This window comes from Strongylocentrotus purpuratus, unplaced genomic scaffold, assembly GCF_000002235.5.
Source record: "Strongylocentrotus purpuratus isolate Spur 01 unplaced genomic scaffold, Spur_5.0 spur5_scaffold_8, whole genome shotgun sequence".
NCBI lineage: Eukaryota > Metazoa > Echinodermata > Echinoidea > Camarodonta > Strongylocentrotidae > Strongylocentrotus > Strongylocentrotus purpuratus.
The window spans coordinates 2,264,663-2,289,217 of NW_022145614.1; the positions used below are offsets into that span (position 1 = coordinate 2,264,663).

The 24,555-nt window shown below is 39.3% G+C and overlaps 1 protein-coding gene across 2 annotated transcripts; it reads right to left on the reverse strand.

Moving 5' to 3' along the window:
- Positions 1-2,556: 2,556 nt before the first annotated feature.
- LOC100893720 (lysyl oxidase homolog 2) lies at positions 2,557-17,068 on the reverse strand. 2 transcript variants are annotated; one of them, XM_030975789.1, is made up of 7 exons: positions 16,622-17,068; positions 9,615-9,926; positions 6,976-7,314; positions 5,940-6,121; positions 5,274-5,432; positions 4,532-5,186; positions 2,557-3,776 (listed from the first exon to the last, which is right to left on the reverse strand). In XM_030975789.1, the coding sequence occupies exons 1-7, from the start codon at positions 16,698-16,700 to the stop codon at positions 3,724-3,726; spliced, it is 1,779 nt and encodes a 592-aa protein (XP_030831649.1). In that variant the 5' UTR covers positions 16,701-17,068; the 3' UTR covers positions 2,557-3,723. The 2 variants fall into 2 exon arrangements, with proteins under 2 accessions (XP_030831649.1, XP_011664876.2); XM_011666574.2 differs by having other exon boundaries at positions 4,532-5,432; positions 16,622-17,067.
- Between the last annotated feature and the right edge of the window lie 7,487 nt (positions 17,069-24,555).

The following is a 24,555-nucleotide window of genomic DNA, read 5'->3' on the forward strand; positions in this document are numbered from 1 at the left end:
GCATTTTTTTAAAGCCAGTTTAATATACTTGTATCTTGATTTCAATTCGGAGTGAAACTCGGGTAAGGTTGGCAGTTCCCCCAATGAAATTCAAACGTGGTTTATTTCTAATTCGATACCAGTGATTTACAAATGTTGTTGAAATGGAATGATTTTCCCCTGAGCTTCCGGGGGCTCTGCCCCCTTGACCCCACCACGAGCCCTACGGCCGCGGCTCCTGGTTGCTCATCTGACCGTAATTAAACGCCTAAAACGCTTGAGCTTCCAGAGGCTCTGCCCCCTGGACCCCACTAAGGGCCCTAAGGTGGCCCCTGGATGCTCATCTGATCGTAATTTAATGCCTAAAACTACTGAGCTTTTGGGGGCTCCGCCCCTAGACCTCACTCCAATAAGTGACCTGCATGCCAGTGTCAAAAATAACGTATCAAAATATGCTCCTCTGACCGTAATTAAATGCCTAAAACCCCTTAGCTTCCGGGGGCTCCGCCCCCAGGATGCTCATCTTACCTTAATAAATGCCTAAAACCCTTGACCTTCATGCGGCTTGGCCCCTTGACATCCCCCGGGGCTTTGCCCATGGACCCCCAGCCAATTTACACTCCACTTTGCTTTTCTTTGCTCTACGTGATCGTAAATACTTTAGCGCCCCCCCCCCCACTTTCAAAAACGTTCCCTGGGCCTGCGTTATATGTACCTCGCATTTCGTCCCCCCGGTCATGAAAAGAAATCGCCGCCCCTGGATATACTATTAGGTTAGTTGCAGCAATTCTCCTCAAAATATTAGACCGTCCTTGCAAACCATATAGAATCGAAAGAGGAAGGGCGACGGTGAGAGGGCGAAGGTGAGTGTCAAATGTATAGTGTCAAAATATCGACGCTGCTGCCACCCACTGACCTCTACACCAGTGCTGCCATCGTCCACCGCACTCCTTACACCAATGATGGAACTGAATGTAGAGTGCATGACTACGAAGCACAGCGCCCTCTCTCTCTATCTCTGTCATGTCTCTCCCTCATCTCTTTCTTTCTCTCTACCCCTCATCTCTTTCTCTCTGTCATGTCTCTCCCTCATCTCTTTCTTTCTCTTTACCCCTCATCTCTTTCTCTCTGTCATGTCTCTCCCTCATCTCTTTCTCTCTCTCTACCCCTCATCTCTTTCTCTCTGTCATGTCTCTCCCTCATCTCTTTCTCTCTCTCTACCCCTCATCTCTTTCTCTCTGTTATGTCTCTCCCTCATCTCTTTCTTTCTCTCTACCCCTCATCTCTTTCTCTCTGTCATGTCTCTCTCTCATCTCTTTCTTTCTCTCTACCCCTCATCTCTTTCTCTCTGTCATGTCTCTCCCTCATCTCTTTCTTTCTCTCTACCCCTCATCTCTTTCTCTCTGTCATGTCTCTCCCTCATCTCTTTCTTTCTCTCTACCCCTCATCTCTTTCTCTCTGTTATGTCTCTCCCTCATCTTTTTCTTTCTCTCTACCCCTCATCTCTTTCTCTCTGTCATGTCTCTCTCTCATCTCTTTCTCTCTCTCTACCCCTCATCTCTTTCTCTCTGTTATGTCTCTCCCTCATCTCTTTCTTTCTCTCTACCCCTCATCTCTTTCTCTCTGTCATGTCTCTCCCTCATCTCTTTCTTTCTCTCTACCCCTCATCTCTTTCTCTCTGTCATGTCTCTCCCTCATCTCTTTCTTTCTCTCTACCCCTCATCTCTTTCTCTCTGTCATGTCTCTCCCTCATCTCTTTCTTTCTCTTTACCCCTCATCTCTTTCTCTCTGTCATGTCTCTCCCTCATCTCTTTCTTTCTCTCTACCCCTCATCTCTTTCTCTCTGTTATGTCTCTCCCTCATCTTTTTCTTTCTCTCTACCCCTCATCTCTTTCTCTCTGTTATGTCTCTCCCTCATCTCTTTCTTTCTCTCTACCCCTCATCTCTTTCTCTCTGTCATGTCTCTCCCTCATCTCTTTCTTTCTCTCTACCCCTCATCTCTTTCTCTCTGTCATGTCTCTCCCTCATCTCTTTCTTTCTCTCTACCCCTCATCTCTTTCTCTCTGTCATGTCTCTCCCTCATCTCTTTCTTTCTCTCTACCCCTCATCTCTTTCTCTCTGTCATGTCTCTCCCTCATCTCTTTCTTTCTCTCTACCCCTCATCTCTTTCTCTCTGTTATGTCTCTCCCTCATCTTTTTCTTTCTCTCTACCCCTCATCTCTTTCTCTCTGTTATGTCTCTCCCTCATCTTTTTCTTTCTCTCTACCCCTCATCTCTTTCTCTCTGTTATGTCTCTCCCTCATCTCTTTCTTTCTCTCTACCCCTCATCTCTTTCTCTCTGTTATGTCTCTCCCTCATCTCTTTCTCTCTCATTTATATCTCTCATCTCTCTCTATCCCCCTCTCTCGCTCTCCCATCTCTCTACCCCACCGTCTTTCTCTCTCTCTCTCTCTCTCTCTCTCTCTCTCTCTCTCTCTCTCTTTACCACTTTGCTTTACATGGATTACAAAATTACTCGTATAAAATGAAGACCGAAACAACTACACGAAAATTAGAGATCAAAAGAAGAAAGGGGAATAAAGAGAAATTAAACGCATTTAAGCTTTACTAAAAAAAATTAAGGTTGCACAAACACATTTTCTCCAAAATTTCATGATTATGTGAATGATTTAACTTGTAAATATTTACACTCCGACGATATTTCAGAAAAGGTTCGTGCAGCGCAAAGAGACTCAGTCACGTGAGGGTGCAATTATTCCTTGATCGGACATGTTTAAAGACATTACTTTCGATTTTTTTTCTTCTGATAAATGCATTTTTGGATGAGGAGTTTGTGTAGAATACTCTGAAATAGCTTTAAGGGAATCCCCAATTACCTTTAAAATAAGTTAATTTATATGAAAGCAGAAAAATAAGAGAAACTCATTGTATCATTCTATTTCTCCTAATACGCCCATGTTGATTTGTAATCCAGAGTCCATGCACTGCTTCTAAATAGTTGATAATCTACATGAACTACATGAATATGTTCTGCATTGCAGAAGGAAATATATAATTTATAATTGTCGTTATATACCGATTTCCTGTTTCAGGAAACAAACACAATCAAAGTATATTATGCTTCATATTGACATTTCTAAAGAACAATAGATAATCTGATTAGATCAGAGTGAAGAATAATCTCTACATTACATGTTACCAATCCGTTTTGCCGTTTATCCATTTCAGTGCATGAAAATATATACAACATCGTAAACAAATTTTAATTTTTAAAAGTATTGCTCTGTTAGGAAGTATTTTATGTGTTTTGACCAAAAATAATAAAATATCTGCATTGTGAGTAGTACTCTGCTTGCATTGAAAAAACAACAGCGCACGACCTGACCTATAGTCAATAACGGAGGCTCAAACTAAAGAAAATGATCTAAAAGCGGATTAAAGTCACAGTTCAATGATTTTTGGATAGAGCATTTTCGTCTCTACTTGTTTAAAAAAGATTGTTTTCTTCTTTGATACCCGATGCATGTCGATCTATTGACATAGTGATGGTCGTACAAAAGCACTTAGGTCCACGGTAGTCTTCTGGCGCAGACTCGAGTTTTACACTTAAACCAAAGTCCCCAGTGTCGTGAAGTTCAGTGTAACTATGTAAGATTCTGTTTCTGGCATTGTCAAAAGAAACGGCTACAGTGAGCCTACAGGTCATATCAAGAAGGCAGAGATACGACAAACTCATTTCAAAACTCAAAGTAAAGTAGAGTTTTCCAGTTCCATGCGGAAAAAAGATTCAGATGGATCTGGAATTAAATCAAAACAAATCAAAACAAATGAGAAAACGAAATTGACGTCACTGAAAGAATAAAGAAAAGTAGCGGGATGTACGAAGACGTTTAATAGGGTAATGCACTGCCAGTGTTAAGGAGGAGCTCGCGCCTTTGAAAGTTTGAAACAGATAAATGGCGCCATAAAAGTGCTGTGGATCATCATCATAATATCCCTCATAGGAAACTCCTTTCCTTTCATACAGGGTTTTAAAAGTAGTAAGTAGTAGATAAATACAGTGCAGATAGAACTAGGAAGGGTGATTTAAGTACTATCATGTAGCACCCGAAGCAAAGCTTAGACTACATGTACTTACCTTGATCGATTCTTATTTACTTTCGATTATTTCTTATAAAATGAGAGTTCTCAAAATTGGATTAGATCCAAATTACAATTTTCACATTATATTTACATAGGCCAGCTATGAAAAGAACAAAACAAACAAAATATATATGAACTGGTGCATAGAACTGTCAAGCATTATTTTAAATATCAAGCCTAGTGTACGTACTGAAGCAATTAGATTGTTCTTTGTATTATAATCATTAGAGAAAAAAAATAATCATTAGCTTTATACCTATGTTTGTCCATTGTTTCTGTTTCCACAGCAAAGATTCTTTTCCTTTAATTTTAAAATCATTTAAAATCGTTATCTTTTTTTTTTTGTTCACTTATTTATTATTATTAACATTTACAACCATTTGTTTTTACAATCGCGTATCAAACGCACCATTGTCTTCATCTGTCATGCCCGTTTTGGAGTGACCCCCCGCTTGTTGATCCGTCAACACGCTCTCATTCTCTACGATCTCGGGGTTTTCATTGTCTACGAGCTCAAGGTAGTCGTTTTCTCTGAGCACGGGGTTGGCGTTGTCTACGATCTCGGCATAATCTACGATCTCGGGGTTTCTGTTGTCTAAGGGATCAAGGTAATCGTTTTCTCCGAACTCGGTGTCGTCGTTGTCTACGATCTCGGCGTTGTCGTTGTCTACGATCTCGGGGTTTCCATTGTCTACGAGCTCAAGGTAATCGTTTCCTCCGAGCTCGGTGTAGTCGTTGTCTACGATCTCGGCGTTGTCGTTGTCTACGATCTCGGGGTTTCCATTGTCTACGAGCTCAAGGTAATCGTTTCCTCCGAGCTCGGTGTCGTCGTTGTCTACGATCTCGGCGTTGTCGTTGTCTACGATCTCGCCGTAATCGTGGTCATCGAGATCGTGACTCTCTCTCTTAAAGTAAGCTCCTCCCTGCTCATCGATCGTTACGACTTCGCTCTCTTTCTCGTCATGCGTGTCTATGCCTTCACCAAGGATCAATTCGACATCGTCATAAAGATGGATATCGTCCTCGTTTTCTTCCGTTGTCATGGAAACAGCGACATGATCTCCCTCCGTAGATGGTTTCTGTTCATCCCCTGTCACGTGGTTATCTTGAGAGCTAGAGTCTTCTTTCTTACCGGATCCTGTAAGTTCTCCGTTGGGCTCTTTCGTTTCATCGATGTTGGGAAGGACACCGTTGGTTCCACTAGCATCAGACATACCGAACCCAGGAGGGGGATTCTTCGGCGCGAAGATGAACATATTTGGGTCAATATCCGAGATGGAATCTTGCCGGGTATCTGATTCACTTTTAAGCTGTAAAATAAGTATTGAAGAAAACAATTTAAACTACTATATCAACGGGCTTTCTCCTATATCAGTCTGATTATGTTTATCCTATGATTGAAAAGCTGATAATGCAACGTGTCCAGAACGATTTACTTAGAAACTATGTTATGTGATGTGATATGATATGATGGTTATTTAATACAGAAATTCTAGAAACAATTAGAAAGTGGCCAAGCTGTATGCTAAAAACCAGACTTCATTTCTATTCACCTAGACCAATCAATGCTCTACAGGGTGGAACAGATACCCTTCCCTCTAATCATCTACAGTATGGTAGAAAACGATGGAATAATAATAGTAATGGTGGCTTCTTATATAGCGCACATGTCCGTCACGTTGTGACGCTCCTGGCGCTGCCCCGATTATTACCCTGGCTTTAGCAAGGCGGCCACTGCGGCGCTCTAGTATTTCAAGGAATTAATTCCTGCCAGGTACCCATTTACATCACCAAAGTAATAAATCTTGGCTACTTACGTTGGAAGTGGTACTGAGGACCTTACTCGCAGCGGCATACACGTCTGTTTCATCTACCTCTCGTTTCTTCCAAAACGGTCTACATTTACAGTTGAGACTAAAGATACAGCACATTATGATGACCAATCCGAACCCAACACCGATACCAGCGATCGCTCCCTTTGATAACTCTTCCGTCTTCACTGTAAGATAAAAGCGAAATGACGACTTACAGCAATACATGTATTTCTTAAAATATAATAATGGTAATTAGGTCTTTTTAGCCCAGAGTAGCCACACCAGTATCATTTTTGCTCTTCCTGTGCATGGGCCATGCCATGTTTATTACATAGCATTGCCAGGTACCCTTTTACACCTGGCTGGAGAGGGACAACTTGCGACGTAAGAGCCTTCATCAATATACCACGGTGTTCCACGTTGTTCCACATTGTTGCTCATTGTATCAAAATAATGGCGGTATTATTTTTCTTTACAATTCTAAACATCATTTTTTTGGTGATATTATTTAGAAACACAATGTGTAATGATAATGATCTGCTGAATCAGAACGAACATATTCAAAACGCAAAATATACAGAAATGCGGCATGCTAGATTTTCCTCGTTCCTTAAAAATTGGTGCCAAACTTTGTTAACATCTTAATCATCATCTCCTCACGAAGATTTATGGATTTATCATTAGACATGGACAAGTTACACGTTCTTTTGCGCCCACTCAGGATGGTGATCCAAAATATGCTCTGGTGATAATTGACCGGACTTTATCTCGGCAAACTTATAGTTTAGGTTTAGGTTAGGGTTAAAGTTAAGAATTGTAAGTGTAGGAAATTTCGTGGAGCAATTTTTGTCACCGGAGCGTGCGTCGTACAATCCTAGGGATTCTTTTTTTGAGACGCTTGATATATTGTAACACTGCAGAACGTGAAGTCATTCTGAGATCGTCTGATACTGAACATCTCTGAATAACAGGCTGAAACTCATACTGCCTATAAAAACACCAGTACGAGCATTGCACTTCATTTGCTTCAAAGCCTTACCTTCAGATATGCAAACAACGGTGGCGTCCACCTCATCGCTTGGACAACCTTGTAGATCGCCGAAGTTAGCTTTCTCGCAGCCAAGGACAGTATTCTCTTTACCGGTACACTCCAAGTCGATGATGAACACCCTACCGGTACCGCTCTCGAAGCTACCGCTTGACGCCTCGGCACCGTTCGGATACCCGACTGTTCGACAAACCACGTTAGCTTCATTCCGGTCCCACTCCGAACCGGCACACACCCTGCCCCATTCCCCCGTACCATCGGTGTTCTTTTTGTAAACCTCTACCCGACCTTCGTTTGGGGTTAAACCACCGACTAACCGCAGATCAACATCTGAAAAGCACACACAGAAAAAGTATAAACTGTGAATTATTGTCTTTTAAGTGTAATCACGTAACACAATATTCTGTCAACATGGTAGAGACTAAGACCAATGACCTTGTTGTTAAAAAAAACTTCGGCCTACATTGTATATGCTAATACTAAAGTAGATGTTTGCCTTCTGTCCATCTTTACCAAAACAACTTTTCAGTTTCCGTAAAAGTATTAAATGTTGATGGTTTGCCGAACAAGTCGACATACTCATCTTAAATGGGTTTCATTCGGCACAAACAACCACCAAATACAATTGATGTTATCTATGCAAAAGGCTAGCTGTGTGTTGACAACTCTTCGTGATTCGTCATCTGAAAATAATTGTCAAGGAATGAATAGTCCCATACCATTGGATGACCATAATTAAATGGCTGCCTGCATTGGGATCGTTAATGTTTAAGATAATGCATGGTTTCAGTTTTTGGTAAGGCAGCGCCGTATCACAAATGTAATAAATTTGAAGGGATATTTTGTCGAATTTGTTCTAAACTAAAACCTGTAATAAAGCATGGGTATAGCGCGCAGTTTTTACTCCAGACCCGGGTATTTCAAAAATTAAAAAAAACTTCAAAACTAAGACCCCATAATCCTTTTCCTGTGGAATAAGATGAGAATCGAGCGTAGTCTTTCCTCCAGACCCGGTTATTCAAAAGTAATAAAAAAAAACAAAAAACTTTTAAACTAAGACCCCACCATCTTCCAAACTAAGACCCGGTAATAAAGCATGGGTTTAGAGCGTAGTTTTTCTTCCAGACCCGGTTATTTCAAAACTTTTTAAAAATCTTCAAAACTAAGACCCCATCATCTTATTCCTGTGGAAGAACGTGTGTGTGTGTGTATTGGTTTTTACAGACGTGTATCAATCAGATCTGATTATTTACGTCTGGGGACCGACCTTTAACGTCACCATCCGAAAGACGTGACTCAGTTTCGAACCTGTGTCCTCGGCTGAATCAGTTTGTAACTTCCACTTTTAGCTGGATTACAGGCGCACGCCACAACGCCTAGTATTGAGCGTAGTCTTTCCTCCAGACCCGGTTATTCAGAAGTTAAAAAAAAACTTCTGAATAACCGGGTCTGGAGGAAAGACTACGCTCAATACTCATGTTCTTCCACAGGAATAAGATAATGGGGTCTTAGTTTTGAAGATTTTTAAAAAGTTTTGAAATAACCGGGTCTGGAAGAAAAACTACGCTCTAAACCCATGCTTTATTACCGGGTCTTAGTTTGGAAGATGGTAGGGTCTTAGTTTAAAAGTTTTTTTTTTTTTTATACTTTTGAATAACCGTGTCTGGAGGAAAGACTACGCTCGATTCTCATGTTATTCCACAGGAAAAGGATTATGGGGTCTTAGTTTTGAAGATTTTTTAAATTTTTGAAATAACCGGGTCTGGAGTAAAGACTGCGCGCTATTCCCATGCTTTATTACAGGGATTTAGTTTTGAACAAATTCGACAAAATAACCCTTCAAATTTATTACATTTGTGGGTAAAGTCATAATTACATTTGTGGGTGATTCAAAATTATTACATTTGTGGGTAAAGTGGTTATTACATTTGTGGGTGAAATTTTTACACTTGTGGGTAAAGTGTTATTACATTTGTGGGTGTAACAGGTAACACTGCAGGTTAATACTAGGGACTTTTAGATTGAGTGGACGAGAACACGATGAACGCCGACTGATCATGCGTGTCAACGTACTTAACTGCCCATGTTGACTACAATTAGAAATCTTTTAGATTGCACTCTACGATATACATGCATGCAGGAAGTAACATTATGAACATCACGGACAAAGAAAGAGGACAAAATATACAGTTCCTCATTCTACCCTCAACAAATCCCTTTACTGCAATTATGTAAAAATGTGTAGAACAGGTGAATATGCATGTGACACCTGTTCTACACATTTTTACATAAATAGCAGGGAAGGAAGGGATGCTCCTTTGTCTACCTGAGGAACTGTATATTTTATGCGCACGCGGCATACTAGTACCTTGAGTATGTAAAGGCGCTATATAAATACCAATATGTATGTATGTATGTATGTACTAGATTTAGGAAAATCAAGGTTGACGCATTCTCGATCGCCGACTGAGGACGACGTAACGCATGCGCAGTGCCTTAAAATGACGTCACACGTTGCAGTCAAATCTGTCGACGTGCAAATCTAAACGTCCCTACTTTAGCGGGGTTGGGCGCCCCGTCGGCTCCATTCTGTGCTGTAAACGCCACTGTATGACCTATTATGTGCTCACCTTTGAAACTGCATTGTACCCCTGCATCTTGGGTATGCTGGCAGACATCTACCGTAGGTTCCTCATGAGGACAATCTTGCAGACGTTCTTCTTCACCCGTACACGTGGAGTTCGTATACAAGATAGGTCCTTCCCCTTCACCATACATCACATCGTATTTGATAGCTGTTCGGTCACCGAGCTCCCGACATACCACTGTAGCATCGTCCATGTCCCATGTTTCATTACAGACTGTACCCCATTGGCCGTTGACCCTGACCTCTACTCGACCCTCATAGTTACCGCTACCACCGAAGAGACGAATATCAAGCTCTGCAAAATGACCAAAAGTAGAGAAAAATATCAAGATAAGAGGGGCAATTTTCTCTAAAAATAATTATGAATATTGAACTAGACGAAAGGTAGAAGTAGAAGGTGGATGAAGGAGAGTAGAGATTATGAAAGTAGGAGTTGGAATAGAAGTAGAAGTAGAAGTAGAAGTAGATGTAGAAGTAGAAGTAGAAGAAGCAGTAGATGTAGAAGTAGAAGAAGGAGTAGAATTAGAATGAGAAGTATAGAAGAAGAAGGAGAAGTATAATGAGAAGGAGAAGTAAAGTAGAAGTAGAAGTAGCAGTAGATGTAGAAGTAGCAGTAGATGTAGAAGTAGCAGTAGATGTAGAAGTAGCAGTAGGAGTTGAAGTAGAATTAGAATGAGAATGAGAAGTAGAGAAGAAGAAGGAGAAGTATAATGAGAATGAGAAGTATAAGTAGAAGTAGGAGTAGAAGTGTAAGCGGAAATAGAATGAGAATTAGAAGTAGCAGTATAGGTGTAGAAGTAGAAGTAGAAGTAGAAGCAGCAGTATAGATGTAGAAGTAGAAGTAAGGTAGAAGTAGAAGTAGCAGTACGTGCAGAAGTAGAAGTAGATGTAGATGTAGAAATGGAAGTAGAAGTAGAAATAAAATGAGAAGTAAACGTAGAAGTAGAAGTAGCAGTATAGATGTAGAAGTAGAAGTAGAAGTAGCAGTAGATGTAGAAGTAGAAGTAGAAGGAGTAGAAGTAGAATGAGAAGGAGAAGTAGAATAATAACGATAATATAATAATATATAAGGCGCTAAATCCACTTAAGCTCAGGGCGCACTAGTGCAAAACATAAAACACATAAACATACTTGTACACAAAAACAATATAAACACAAAAAGAAGAAACATCAGATCAACTAAAAGCAAACTGATGAGCTTTAAGGTTGCTTTTGAAAGACTCTACTGTAGGAATATCTCAAAGCCCTAGAGCCTAACAATTCCAGAGTGATGTAGTGATTAATCAAAGAAATGTTGCTATTTTTGTAATTGGCAAGCTGATTATGAGACAGGTTAAACAAGAGAGCATTCCGAAATCAAGGCGAGATGAAATGAATGCATGAATAATCTTCTATGTGGCACTGCGAGTTAAGTATTTTCGAATGAAACCCCAATTACGCAACTGATATCTGACCGATTTTGAAACATGTTGAATTTGAGGAGTCCTATTCGTATCAAAGAACACACCAAGGTTACAAATACTTGTGACACATTGATATCATATCTTTGATATGTTTGAATGTTTGGTTTGTATATTCAATTCGATTTTCGTATGTCCTGTTATCCCTTTTCATGCTGCCTCACTCATTTAATGTAGAAGATGGGAGATTTTTCTCTTTAAATTACAAAAATTCATTCAATTACATTGATTTACTACATGACAATCGTGCTAAAACTGCACGCATATGAGTTTTCATACCATCGACATACTTCATTATAAACTGTGTATACATGAACAAGGAAATACACGATCCCGGAAATGTCATTACAATCATATTAGAAAACATCATTTTACTCCAACACTAATACTGGACCTGACCCAAAACAGGAAGGAGCTCAGACTAAAATAAGATCATGATTAAGAATCATAACACATCCGGACTTTGCCTTTCCTTGGTAGGCAGGATATAAACTGCCAGTTTCCTTCATGGAAAAAAATCCCTTCTTTCTAAAGGACATTGATTCGTCTGTTATTATAGCTGAGTTGTATTGAATATGGAGGTGTTGATTTTTGTACGTGGGAGAGATGTACGTGTGTATGGATAGATGGACCGCTATATTCGTGTATGCAGGGAACATATCATACTCAAACTGAAGTGTATGGGGAAACAAAATTATGACATGATAATCATGGCCTAGTCAAAAAATGAGAATTATTCCATATTTCAGTAATTATACTAACGCTGAATGTAAATCACTCTACTTGTTAACAAAATTGTTCACGCTCTAAATGAGGTAATGCGATCGACAGGTATTATTTTATGTGATACTTATAGAATGATGATAATAATGCTAATAAAAAAATAAAAATAATAAAATAATTCGGTCTTATTTACATATAGTAGCAACATCAGAATTAATACTGCTCTTCCCACGGGCGCTGCAGTTATTACCCTAGCAATTGCCCGGTACCTATTAACACCTGGGCGAAGAGTGGGAAATGTAGATTAATGTCTTACCAATGGACACATAGTGCCGCGGTGGGACTCAAACCCCGAACCATGTGATCCACATTCCGGTGACTTGTCCCCTAGACCATGACAAATCTGCACGAACATTATCTTGGAATATTGATGTTCCGAATTCTGACATGATTGCAATTTTTGCCTTGAAGTACGATATGTAATCATGGTAATGACTAGTCCGTTATGGTCCATTAATGGCATTTTTAATATCCCTTTTTCGTTTTCGTTCAATGAAGAAGTAAATAGCTGACATTTTTATGCCCACGCTCGTTAAAGCTGCATGTCATCAGGGAGTTGGGAACTCCCTGATGTCACGTTACACATCGTTTAAGTAATTAATTTGAAACTGGCTATATCTTTGTAATATATTACTGCGTTTATATCGTATATGTACTACGTAACTACGACCTTTAAATGTCTTTTCTCTTGAAAGTCGTCCTTCAGTTACAAAGAGATATAGATAGAACTCTACTCAACTAGAACATCGCAAACAATTTATATGACAATGATGTGAAGATTATTATCTTTTGTCTGCCGTGAATTGACTTAGTATACATGAAAAAGGTTTAAAATGCAACACATAACACAGAAAAAGACTCAACAGATTTTTCTCAATTCACTTCCCGTTTTCTCAAAAGCAATAACATTTCCATACGCCAAACGTATCTACCAAGCGTTTTTCAATCCCCCAATAATATAATAAGTAATCTTGCCAAATCTCAAAATATCGAATCCAATTGAGACTTCAGCCTAATAACATTATGAAAAAGTAAGCCAAAAAAAATACACTTCACTTGTCGTATTCTGGTAAACTAATAGCGCTGGATAACATCATCATAAAATGAATAAATGAACAAAATTCCAGTACAACCTTTTTCATGAACAGCAAATGCAAATGAAAAAACCCTGGTGTTCTGGATTTAGTTTATGTGTATGCCACACTGGCTACGAGATAAAGCTATCGCTAATCTCTGTATCGAAATGGTGGATCATTTCTTTACATCTAATTTATGCTGTCATAATTATAGCCGCCTAAACATGCAGATGAAATTATATTACTCGTACCGCAAGTCAACCTAAATACATGGATCATAACGAGGTTATGGTGACCTTCGTTTTTTAATCAAGTAATCAACAAGCTGAAAGCATCGTTGATATATCATAATCAATTTTTCACCACGACACCACAAGTTCCAGAGAAGAAATTATGTTCTGGTACCCGCCATATAACTTCCAAACTAGGCTTTTAACCACACTAGCTCCTTAAAGGGGAAGTTCACCTTGATACTAAGTTGGTTTTAATCGAAGCAGACAAAAATGAGAGGAAAAGGTCAGTGATAGTTGAGCAAACTCCTATTAAACATAATGTTTATCTAATTTTTCTGCTTCTATTAAAACCGACTAAATATTAGGTTGGACTTCCACTTTACTTAGGAATAACTATCGATATGGCAAATCGTGACCTCAATTAGGAAAAAATGCATTCTCGAATTTTCTTATCTAATCCTGATCTTTTCATTTAGTTGTAGTCAGGTCGCAATATATATGTTTTCGCTTGTTGTCGCCCGATAGGCCTTAACGAGAAGGATTAAAAGGGGAATTGCAAACAATCCATTTTAAGTCAATAATCTGTGAATCATCGACCATACAATGCTTAAACTCCGACGACACAATTCTAAATAAAAAGGCTGAATAGACAAACATGGCAGGCAATGTAAACAGTATCATTTTACTCACCCAACCAAATATAATTACAATCAACGCTGTAACAAACAATAGTCACTGGAAATGTTCTAAATATAATATTGGTAGAATCATAAAGAGAAACAAAGTTTGTCATCAAATTTGAGATATAGGATCATTTTAGTCGAGATATTAAAACACATGGAGAGAGAGATACGAAGGATTTGAGATCAAGCCCCTTGATTTTATCCTCACTGAATATCTCCACCCAGGTGTGGAATTTGGTGCGAACGTCCTTGTTGTTGGAATTTGCCTGTAAAATGCAAACTGCATGTAAAAAAAAAACCAAACACTGAATAGTACTGTTGCGTATATAATTTCCAAAAGAAATTGGTCGATTGCCCTTTTTGAGAACAATTTCATTGTGATCACTTTTTAGGTAAATAAACTTGTGTAGACGCTGTTAAAATGTGCATTAAACATGGTGCCATAAAGTGAAGGAAAAAATGTATAATATAAACCTAAATGTATCGGTATTAAACTGGCCTCAGGGGCGTTCAATGCATTCCCAACCGTGTGTACAGTGCCATACTATTTTCAAGCACTTCCGCTTTCATATCTTTGTTTGTATACCAAAGGCTACAATTCGGGTATTGCGTGGTACGTGCCATACGAGCTAAGAAAAACATAGAAATGCAGTATAGAAGACAGCTTTTTAAAGGGGTGTAGAAGAGGTGGGAAGAGGAGGGGGGGGGGGGGGGGTCAGTGAGAAGGGAGGGAGGCGGAGCAGGGGAGAGATAGAGAAAGAGGGGGAAAGTAAGTCGTGAAGCTGATTTATTATCCCTTTCCCCTCCGTACCCCCTTTTAACCCACCTAGCTAATTAGACCACCCCCTCCCCCTCCACAACATTTCTGGAGTCCCGCCACATCAATGGTAAAATTATTTATTGAAACTGTAGTTATGCGCTTAGTTTGTCATTGTGTGGAGTGCTTGAAATGAATATCCCTACACTTTTATTATGGTGCTTTTACGATATTTACAAGGGTAGCTATGAAAACAAGCACGATTGAATTTCTAAGTTAATAGCTTAGATTAGTTACAAAAATAGTCACTTGCAATCTGAACCTGTATCAATTTAACAAGTTTTGCATGCCTTGTAACATTACATATTTCGTTAAAAAAATATATATGAAAAACCACTCTGCAGTTTGCAGTGCATCCAACGAGAGGGGAAAGTTGAGGGGGGGAGGGGTGGAGACATCTGTCCACCTACCCATCCCCCTTTTGCGTGCGTGCGTGTGTGTTTCGTGTCAACATCTTGTGTGTAGTTTGATCAAAAGATCTTTCCAGTTCTATGACCCAATTATTGACTACATTAACTTAATTTGGGGGCATGTAATATAATAATAATAATATACAAGCATATAGCTTTTGAACACGCCATAATATTCCCCCCCCCAAAGAAAATCAATTATCTTGAAGGTCATAACATGGGAATAATAAATTGTTGAGTTACTTAAAAGTATTATTTACTGATTTATAGGTAAAACATCATTGTTACCAGAAATGTACTTTTGTCACGTTCTTGATGTTATGCAGGATTATTTGAAAATAGTGAATAAATAAATGAAATGAAAATGAAATGAATATCATTCAATAATTCGTAAGGTACACAGAATAACCGGATAACATGTTATCACCAGGGCATGCTTACATGGTTCACATTACACATAGTAGTCACATAGATGTGGTGTATGATACACCCAATTACAGTTTATGACATTAATAATGATGCAGGTAGGCATATTTACTGTGATATCGAACGATAAAAGTATTTTCATGTATACTCTCACAATCACATTAATATGATCAATCAAAGTGATGAAGTAGCAATGTAGATACTAAATTTGAATAAACTGTTACCCATAATAAATGATAAAGTTTGAATCTTCTCAGAACTTTATTGCTCACCTTAAAGAATCATAGAGGTTGACCAATAATGTTCTGAGAAGATACAAGTTTTACCTATCAAAATAAAACATACTGATTGCCACGAAGCCCACGATATTAATGAGCGAGGTTAGAAGGAGAAAAAAAGTACTCCAGCACATGGACAACATTCTATTACCACATGTATTCGGCTCGGCATAATATAGCATCATAATATATGCATGTTCTTAGCAGTCGTGTGGATAGGGGGGGGGGCAATGATTTTACTAAGTCATTGTATTTCCTTTTGACGGGTTCGGCGGAGTATTATGCGTAACTAAACTGATGAAGGGTTAGTGTTAACGTTTAGGGGTCCACAATAATTATTGTACAAGCATTGCTTTATAGTGTACCCCTTTGTTTCCAATATATATTCCTTAATTGATTTGAAATATTATGTTGGGAACAGGAAAAATTTGAATTGAAGTGAATAGAAAGCGATTTATCGTGCTGTCTCATTTTATACCACCTTGTATACTGGTCCGGTGGGTGGGGGGGGGGGGGGGGCTGGGCTGGATATGTGGTGCCTAATCTGGATCTACGCTCATAGAATAGAACTTTCATGATTTTAATGATAGATAGGCTTCACGCAGATTACAATCTATTTAATGCAAATGTAATGAATTATATCGGCGATGAAGCCTATTGTGTACGTGCAATGTTGAATAGACTTAAATTCACATCTCACTCAGGTGGTGGATTTGTCCAATTCAATGCACAATACATTTAATACGTAAACGTACATAATAACACCACAACCAAGCCATAGGTCCATGCCGTTTCATTCGCAACACTCAAAAGTAAACACTTGCCTTGCGCATAACAACAGAATGAGAGCAGAGTAGATATAAGCACCAGTTTCCAGGCGTTGATACCAAGTCGAGACACCATCTTGCAGTACAATGTAACGGTAAAAGTACGTCTGAGAGAGGAGTTGAGTCGCAGCTAACATAACATATCGAATCGAATGGTGATCAACTCTTGGCAACAACTAGAGCTCGCCTTGCAGTTCAGATTGATACACGTCTCTATTTAGCTCGACTCGTAAAGCATAATAACAATACTTGACTTCCTCAGCATGTACAGGTCTAGGATTTTGAGGTCAGGGGTGTTTGTGCTTCCATCTACGTCACTCCCTATTTGAATGTCAGTGTAGCGTCGAAACTTCGAGGCTAACACACCAATATGATGCATGACAATAGCATCTGGGACATCTATCTATCCCGTCTGGTTCATATGTTTACTATCCCCTGTAATGATTTCCCACGCACACTCTTCCGCATACGCAGAGAAGCATGAAACATTCACATTAAATTTAGCCCAGTAGTTCCGTTTTGCACGAGAATAAAGGATCGTTCTGTCAATAATCATATATATGCGACTTTTCAAAACAATTAAAAAAATCGATCTCGTAGGTGTTAAAAAGCTAGTAGGTGCAGGTCTTCAAAACTCAATATACTTGTAATTGTAGTCGAATCGTCAAATTTATTTACTTACTGAAGCTATATTGACAGTACACTTCAAGTTACATTTACTTTCAAACGTTTGTTTTGACTGTGAATGGTAATTAATGGGCTTACCCTTCACCATTACCAGAAAACTTGCAAGAACCACCCCACCAGTGGTCTATGGGTGTGTTCAATAGACAGATTACCAACGTATTCAAATTTATGAATTTTTCTTTCCTGGGGACCTAGTGATGAAGTATCCATCAACTTGTTACTCATGAATGAATTACAATACTTGGAATCCAGTCTGCATACATTACTTGTTGCTATGTCAGGTAAGCATCTGACAAGATTTCGGGCTGTCAAGAACAACCTTTTTTAAACAGTATGCATACAATATGAATATGTTAGCTAACAGGTCTATTGGAGGCTTAATTACAGGAATGTAGGAAAGTGGCACATGATTAGTCTAGTGTTTATCGTTGAATTGAATTGATAATGCTTTTAAAAGAACAACGATGCGGCCGAATTTGGCAATATGTAAAGTACAATATATAAAACAATTCATAGCAAATGACATCACAATTAATGAACGTTCAGTTCATGAGTAAATTGTATAAATAATATTTAACAGTGCCCCCACACCTTTTCAAGTACCCAAAAGTGCCCCCTTTTACGTAGGAAATTGCCCATTTACTTTGTAAGAAGTGCCCCTTTTTACATAGGGAAAGTGCCCCTATTACTTTGTAAAAGTACCACTTCACCTTCTCATAATTACCCCTTTTCATCTCTGATAAGTGCCCCGTTTATTTTAAAATGTGACTATTTTAATTTTTGGTAAGAGCCACTTCCCCCTTCTTCTGAAGGTCCCCTTTCACCTTTGATAAATCCCCTATCAAAATCTGATCGGTGCCCCTTTTCTTTCAACAAATGCAAATTTTCCTTTATGATAAGTTCCTCTTTTTTGTTCTCACGAGTGTCCCTTTGCATATCTGGTCAGTACCCCTGTTAAGGTGTGATAAGTGCCCATTTTCACCTCTGATAATTAACCTTTTAACAATGATACGTGCCCCTTTTCCTATCTAATAAGGTACCTATTCCCTTTTCATGAATTCCCCTTTTCACCTCTGATAAATGTATCTACTAACATCACATGGGTTCCCCTTTTCCGATGACAAATGCCCATTTCCCATTTTCATGACTGAATTGTTTCATCTCTGGTGAGTGCCCCTTTTCATGTGTAAGAAGTGCTCTATTTTAACCTCTGATAATTACCCTTTGTACTTCGACATGTGCTCCTTTTCTTTTCTAATATGTGTCTTTATCCCTTTCGTGTCCCCATTTCCTCTCATTAAACGTGCCCCTAATTTAAAGTGACTAAGAATAATTTTCCCCAAAGCTCGCTCGAAACGCTCGCTCGCATTCATAGATGATATATGTTACCTATCTAAGGCCTTTTCAGTCTTCCGTTATGAGAATGTGCTTATAACCCCATCAGGATGGGTTTTTTCTTCTGCATAAGATGAAAGTTTTCGCACTTCGAACTCACAGATTTTGTTTTTTCTCGCTCGCTATGCTCGCTCGCAAATGAATATTCAGACCACCACATCCAGTTTCAAAGTATGATGCTTAAGCAATATCTTGTATAATTTAAAAAGAGAAACAAATATTGAAATGGTCCCTGATTATGTAATCACAATGTAGGGGCATATACCAATCTCTACACATTTGTATATTTTCGCTTTGAGATTCCCCTTTGTAGGTGCCCTTTTTTGATGGTTCCACCTCCCTCGCCCACTTTGGAAGTCGCTCGGCCGCCCCCTGCTAACGCAGTAGCGTCAACTGCACGCGCTACAATGGGGAGTTTGAGGGGAACCCATCAAGGGCCCTAAGGCGGACCCCTGGATGCCCATCTGACCGTAATCAAATACATAAAACCCTTGAGCTTCCGGGGGCTCTGCCCCCAGACCCCACCAAGGGCCCTAAGGCGGGGCCCCTGGATGCTCATCTGACCGTAATCAAATACATAAAACCCTTGAGCTTCCGGGGGCTCTGCCCCCTGGACCCCACCAAGGGCCCTAAGGCGGGCCCTTGGATGCTCATCTGACCGTAATTAAATAAATTAAGCCCTTGAGCTTCCGGGGGCTCTGCCCCCTGGACCCCACCAAGGGCCCTAAAGAGGACACTGAGTGCTTACCTGACAGTTATTAAATACCTAAAACCCCTGATCTTCCGGGGCTCTGCCAATTAGAGACCTGCCAGTGTCACAAATAAGGTATCTAAATATGCTTATCTGACCGTAATTTAATGCCTAAAAACCCTGAGCTTCCGGGGGCTCAGCCCCTGAACCCTACGCCAATTTACGCTCGCTACGCTCTACCTGATCGTTAATACTCAACTTTCATCAACGTTCCGCGGGGCCTGCATGCGACATGTAAGAGTGGTGGTGATGCAGATTTTCCTTCTGCCCCTCCCTAAAGTTTTTGCTCATTGACCCCATTGTCCCTGGAAGGTGAGCTTCCTGGAATTTCGCCCCCCTCCCCCATCCCAAGTTGCTTCTGGCGCGCCTGGTAGTAGTAATATTAGTAGTAGTAGTAGAAGTAGTGGTAGTAGTAGTAGTAGTAGTAGTAGTAGTAGTAGTAGTAGTAGTAGAAGTAGTAGTAGTAGTAGAAGTAGTAGTTATAGTAGTAGTAGTAGTAGTAGTAGTAGTAGTAGTAGTAGTAGTAGTAGTAGTAACTAATTATTCCGGATATTTGAAACAAAAAACATTTTCCTTATCCTTATTTCCCTGTTTATTCATGGCGGTAGTTCTTGTAGATGTAGCAGTACACTGACCACCTTCTCTCTCTCTCTCTCTCTCTCTCTCTCTCTCTCTCTCTCTCTCTCTCTCTCTCTCTCTCTCTCTCTCTCTCTCTCTCTCTCTCTTTCTCTCTCTCTCTCCCTCTCCCTCGCTCTCTCTCTCTCTTTCTCTCTCTTTGTTCTCCTCCTCCTCCTTCTTCTCTTCACATCACCCCCACTCTCTCCCTCTTCATTCATTCATAGATTATCGTTCTGCGTTGTACTACTGCGACGGATTGCGGGCGCTGTAACCATGGTTAAATCAATGAGATTGACCTTCTCTCTTTCAATTTCCTTTTCATTTTTATGATTGCGTCAATATTCTGATCCGAGATTCCTTACTGTGGTTATAGTTAAATAAAAAGGAATATAACAGGTCATTTCCTGCTCTTGAATAGTCCCTGACGTCCCCACTTCAAGCTTCTTATTCCGGGCATTCACCCTTCTTTGTCTTACTTTCTATTGTCTATCACAATGATACCGTATTTTGCCAGAATGAAACGAAAACGGTGAATTTTAATCAATACGGTCGATAGCATTAGTTTGCAAACCATATTATACATACAGATGCTGTTAAGACTTATTTGAAAGGGGTGGATAAATTAGTGCAACACTAACAATTCGGCTACGCACTTAAGCTGGCTCTATACCGAGCTAGCTATATTATATTTTGTACTTTCGAGAGCATATGGTATAATCAATGAAAATGGGGAGGCGAATTTCAAAGCAAATTTCCCCCAACAAATTCTCAAGTTGAATCGACTTGAAACTCAGGAAGCAAAATATACCTACTCACATCTTTATAATTATTATCACAGCATTTTAATGAGCGATACTTCAATTAGTGTATACAAGGAACAGTCACCACCCCCTCCATAATGCTTGATGACGTGATTGTGAAGGGTTTTGGTTTCTGTTTAGATTGTAAGCTAATTGATCATATCTATATAATGAAACTAGTCATTTATCATGTTTAATTAGACTGAGAAACTTGAAGTCAATTAGTTTTGGAGGAAACTATACTTCGACATCATCAAGAAATACGGTCTTCATGGTATCAGAAGAAGGTTTCTCGCATACCAGTGTGCGACAAGTGCTAAACGAAGATGTTATGAACAAAGTTATTTACTCAAAGGGGTTCAAGCTTCATAAGCAGGTTCGACCTTGATAATTTACTTTTCAGGTAACTAATTTCCTATCGTCAACATATTTCTTGCGTTTTTTAATGAATTTTGTGATTGATCTGGTTTTATTTGAGAGGTATGTCTGCCTATACGATTGCTGCACCCATGGATTGAGTGCGTCGATCGCTGTTTATGTTTCATGTTTAGGTAATTTTGTAAGAAAACTTCATCGATTGAAGTTTTCACTTTAAAAATGTATCTGCTCCATAAGTAAATATAAATATTCATCACGAAAGTGTTCCTCATATTATACTTATAAATTTATTGTGATCAATGCAATAGGCAGCAATCAATACAACATAATAAATATTCTATTTGTTTTTATTTCATTGACAGATCACGAAAATTCATCGCCATACGTTTGTAGATAGCCTTGTCTTCACCGATTGCTTGTCCACTTCCAAGGCCTGTTGGTATTGTGACGTCATGACGACTCTTCAATATCAAACCATTTCATCTGGTCACACGTATCATGGGAATCATCTAGAGATCGAGAGAGATGAATTCTCATCATGTCAGGACAGATCAACGACCAACATAGACATTGATCATGAAGATCCCCAACGAGAAGAGTCTGGTGAAGTTCCTACGCCTAGGATCTGGGCGGAATCGTACACTTCAACTGTCCTGGGGTGTCTTCTAGTAGCCATAGGACTCCTGGTTATGTGCGTTCCATTCTTACCTCTTAGAAACATTTCGGATTACTCGTTCGTCTCCGATTTGATTGTAATTCGTAATACCGTGTTGGCAATTTTTGTCACGTTATCATTGGTTGTGATGATGCGGTTGACTCGTAGAGTAGTTGAGCTGCATGACAAAGGAGTGGTTCTTTGGCCACATCGTTGCAAACACTGTGCATTTGCACTGATGCAGATTAATCTTTATGAAAAGGCTGTGGAGAAAAGACAGACCTTTAAACTTGACAAAATGAGTGAAATACCGCTGGAAAATATCAAGACCGGGCAAGTGCCAACAGTTAACAAAGTTACTGTCAACATCGTTTACATCTTTTCTGGTCTAGGATTTGTATTCATTATCACCACCTTAATAAATACATACTCATGCTTTAATGAACACTCAGCAAGCAGCCCAAATAACGCGACAAATAGTGAACTTATAACTCTATTTATCCTCAATTTATGTATATTTGCAGTCGTTTACTGCATTAGTTTTCACTTCATTCCCAATTATTGTGACGCTTACATTGTGGCAGTTCCACAGATACGTTTGTCATTTGTTTTGTTTTGTGAAGTAGGAATCTGGTTATGTTTTGAAAGACTAGTCAGACCGTTTGGTTATGTTACATTTAGTCAGCATCGCAATATGTATCTATGTTCAACGAATAGCTCTGCAGGAGATTTCATGAAGGGTATTCTGGATATCTCCCAACCATTCTCAGTCGAACTACCCCTTATGATTACTTGGATGTTTATTGAAATGTGGTCACATTTTCTTCCACGACACGCCCATGCCATAATGAAAAGAATCCATAAAGAAAATGAAAACAATTCTCTAATCAATCAGGGTCTAGTTCGCCGTTCAAATTTGAATAATCTTCGACATCTCTTCTATAGATCATCGAGAGGCAGAACAAGGAAATCAAACCAGTATGACTACACCTTTCTACAACGAGACACTAGCTTGGGAGCGCTTCGTCCATCAGATGGAATAACAAATTGTGAAAACATCGAGATGCTTCCAGTTGAGTCTCGTGAAGGCTCTCGGTGTCGTAATTATATTAATGTGTCATCGAGACAAAATATCTGTAACAAAGATTTGAAAAGAGCTTTGTCAAATGAAGTGGAAAAAGCGTTAGCAGTAACAATCTTGATATGCGTTGTGTACTTCGGTTTGAGTAAGCTTGTTCTTGCAGGACAGTCGATAAAGATTCGTGGTCGCTACCTGCAGTGGCTTTTGAGGATGACGTTCTTCATCCCAATGATAATGATCATCGTCAGACACAGGAAACTTATCAGAGGGGCTGATGGGAGCCATGTGGTCAGATTAGAGGGCGCAACAGCTCAAGAAAATAACAAAATGTTACTCATAACATTGACTGGAGCTTTATTATACGAAACAGCATGCTTTGTTTCTTCCTTTGGTAACCTTTGTAATGTGACTTTGTTATCTCATGATCAAATTGCTCTAAATGTTTTCAGCATTTCGGCTAGCTTGTTTGGCGTTATTCGTAAATACTATCAGTCTGTCTTTCTTTTGTGTGTACAACGTCTGCAACCAAGAGATGAACACGAAATGAAGTGGACACTTCTTTGCTTAGTTGTTGTAGGAATGGCCAACGTAACTCAGTGGATGTTTGATAGTCTAGTTCATGAAGTCGGATCGTCTGTAGCATTGCCTGTTCTAAGTATGTTCTTTGATGGGAATGTAGGACAAGCCATCGGGATGTTGATTGTTCCTTTCCTTCATTTGTATGAGCTCCATGTTGCAATCATTGCGTATGAAATGTACAAGGTTATGTGGAGCTTATAAACAGAGCACAAACACAACACCGCATCTTCCATGTAAAAGAAGTCCTTAAGACTGTCTTTATAAGCAAGATGTATTTAAAGATTGATTCTAGACTAGGAATATTTCTTGTAGTTGATATTTTTAAATTCACAAATATAATTTCAATACTTTAGTTACTTCACATACAGTTCTTAAACTTAACGTTCCGTGTTTTGGGTGACAAAATATACGTCACTGAAGTTCTTATATCGTTCACAAGTGGTAAGATTAGTCTGGTCATACAGTGTTGGGGAATCACAATCCACTATTTCTCTATGAACCGTGATTTTTCATTGATACAGCCTTCCACAGATCTGTCGAGCTGACCATTGACCTAGAGAATATCGATCTCAACTGTGATTCAAGTCCGGTGAATTTACAGGTTATTTCATTTTGGTGAAATCCCATTACTATTAAACCAAGAATGTACTCTCGTCCTTTGAATGGATGCTCTCATTCGAGAGGTCCAGGGTTGGTGGTAGCATCATTAGGGACTTTTAGATTTGCACAACGACAACGTGGATTGCTACGATCGACGTCCTTTAAATGCACTCCCTTGAATGGACGTCACATGTATAAGTCCACGCAAATCTAAAGGTCTCTATTTAGTCAAGTAGACGGTACCATAATTATGTACATGACCTGGAAAAGTTGATAAGTACAAGTTTTTTTTTGTTGATTCGTGTTCTAGATGGGTTTGGAGGTAAATTCAGCTTGGTTGCCATTTTGGCAACCTTGGGCAATTTTCTATATGAGCCTAATTAGCAT

Coding starts and splice junctions, on each gene's coding strand:
- LOC100893720 (XM_011666574.2), bottom strand. CDS start 16,700: ATGGTGTCTCGACTTGGTATCAACGCCTGGAAACTGGTGCTTATATCT. Junction 7,315..9,614: donor GGTACAATGCAGTTTCAAAG/GTGAGCACATAA, acceptor TGTGCTTTTCAG/ATGTTGATCTGCGGTTAGTC. Junction 3,777..4,531: donor CATGACAGATGAAGACAATG/GTGCGTTTGATA, acceptor ATTTAATTCCAG/ATCCATCTGAATCTTTTTTC.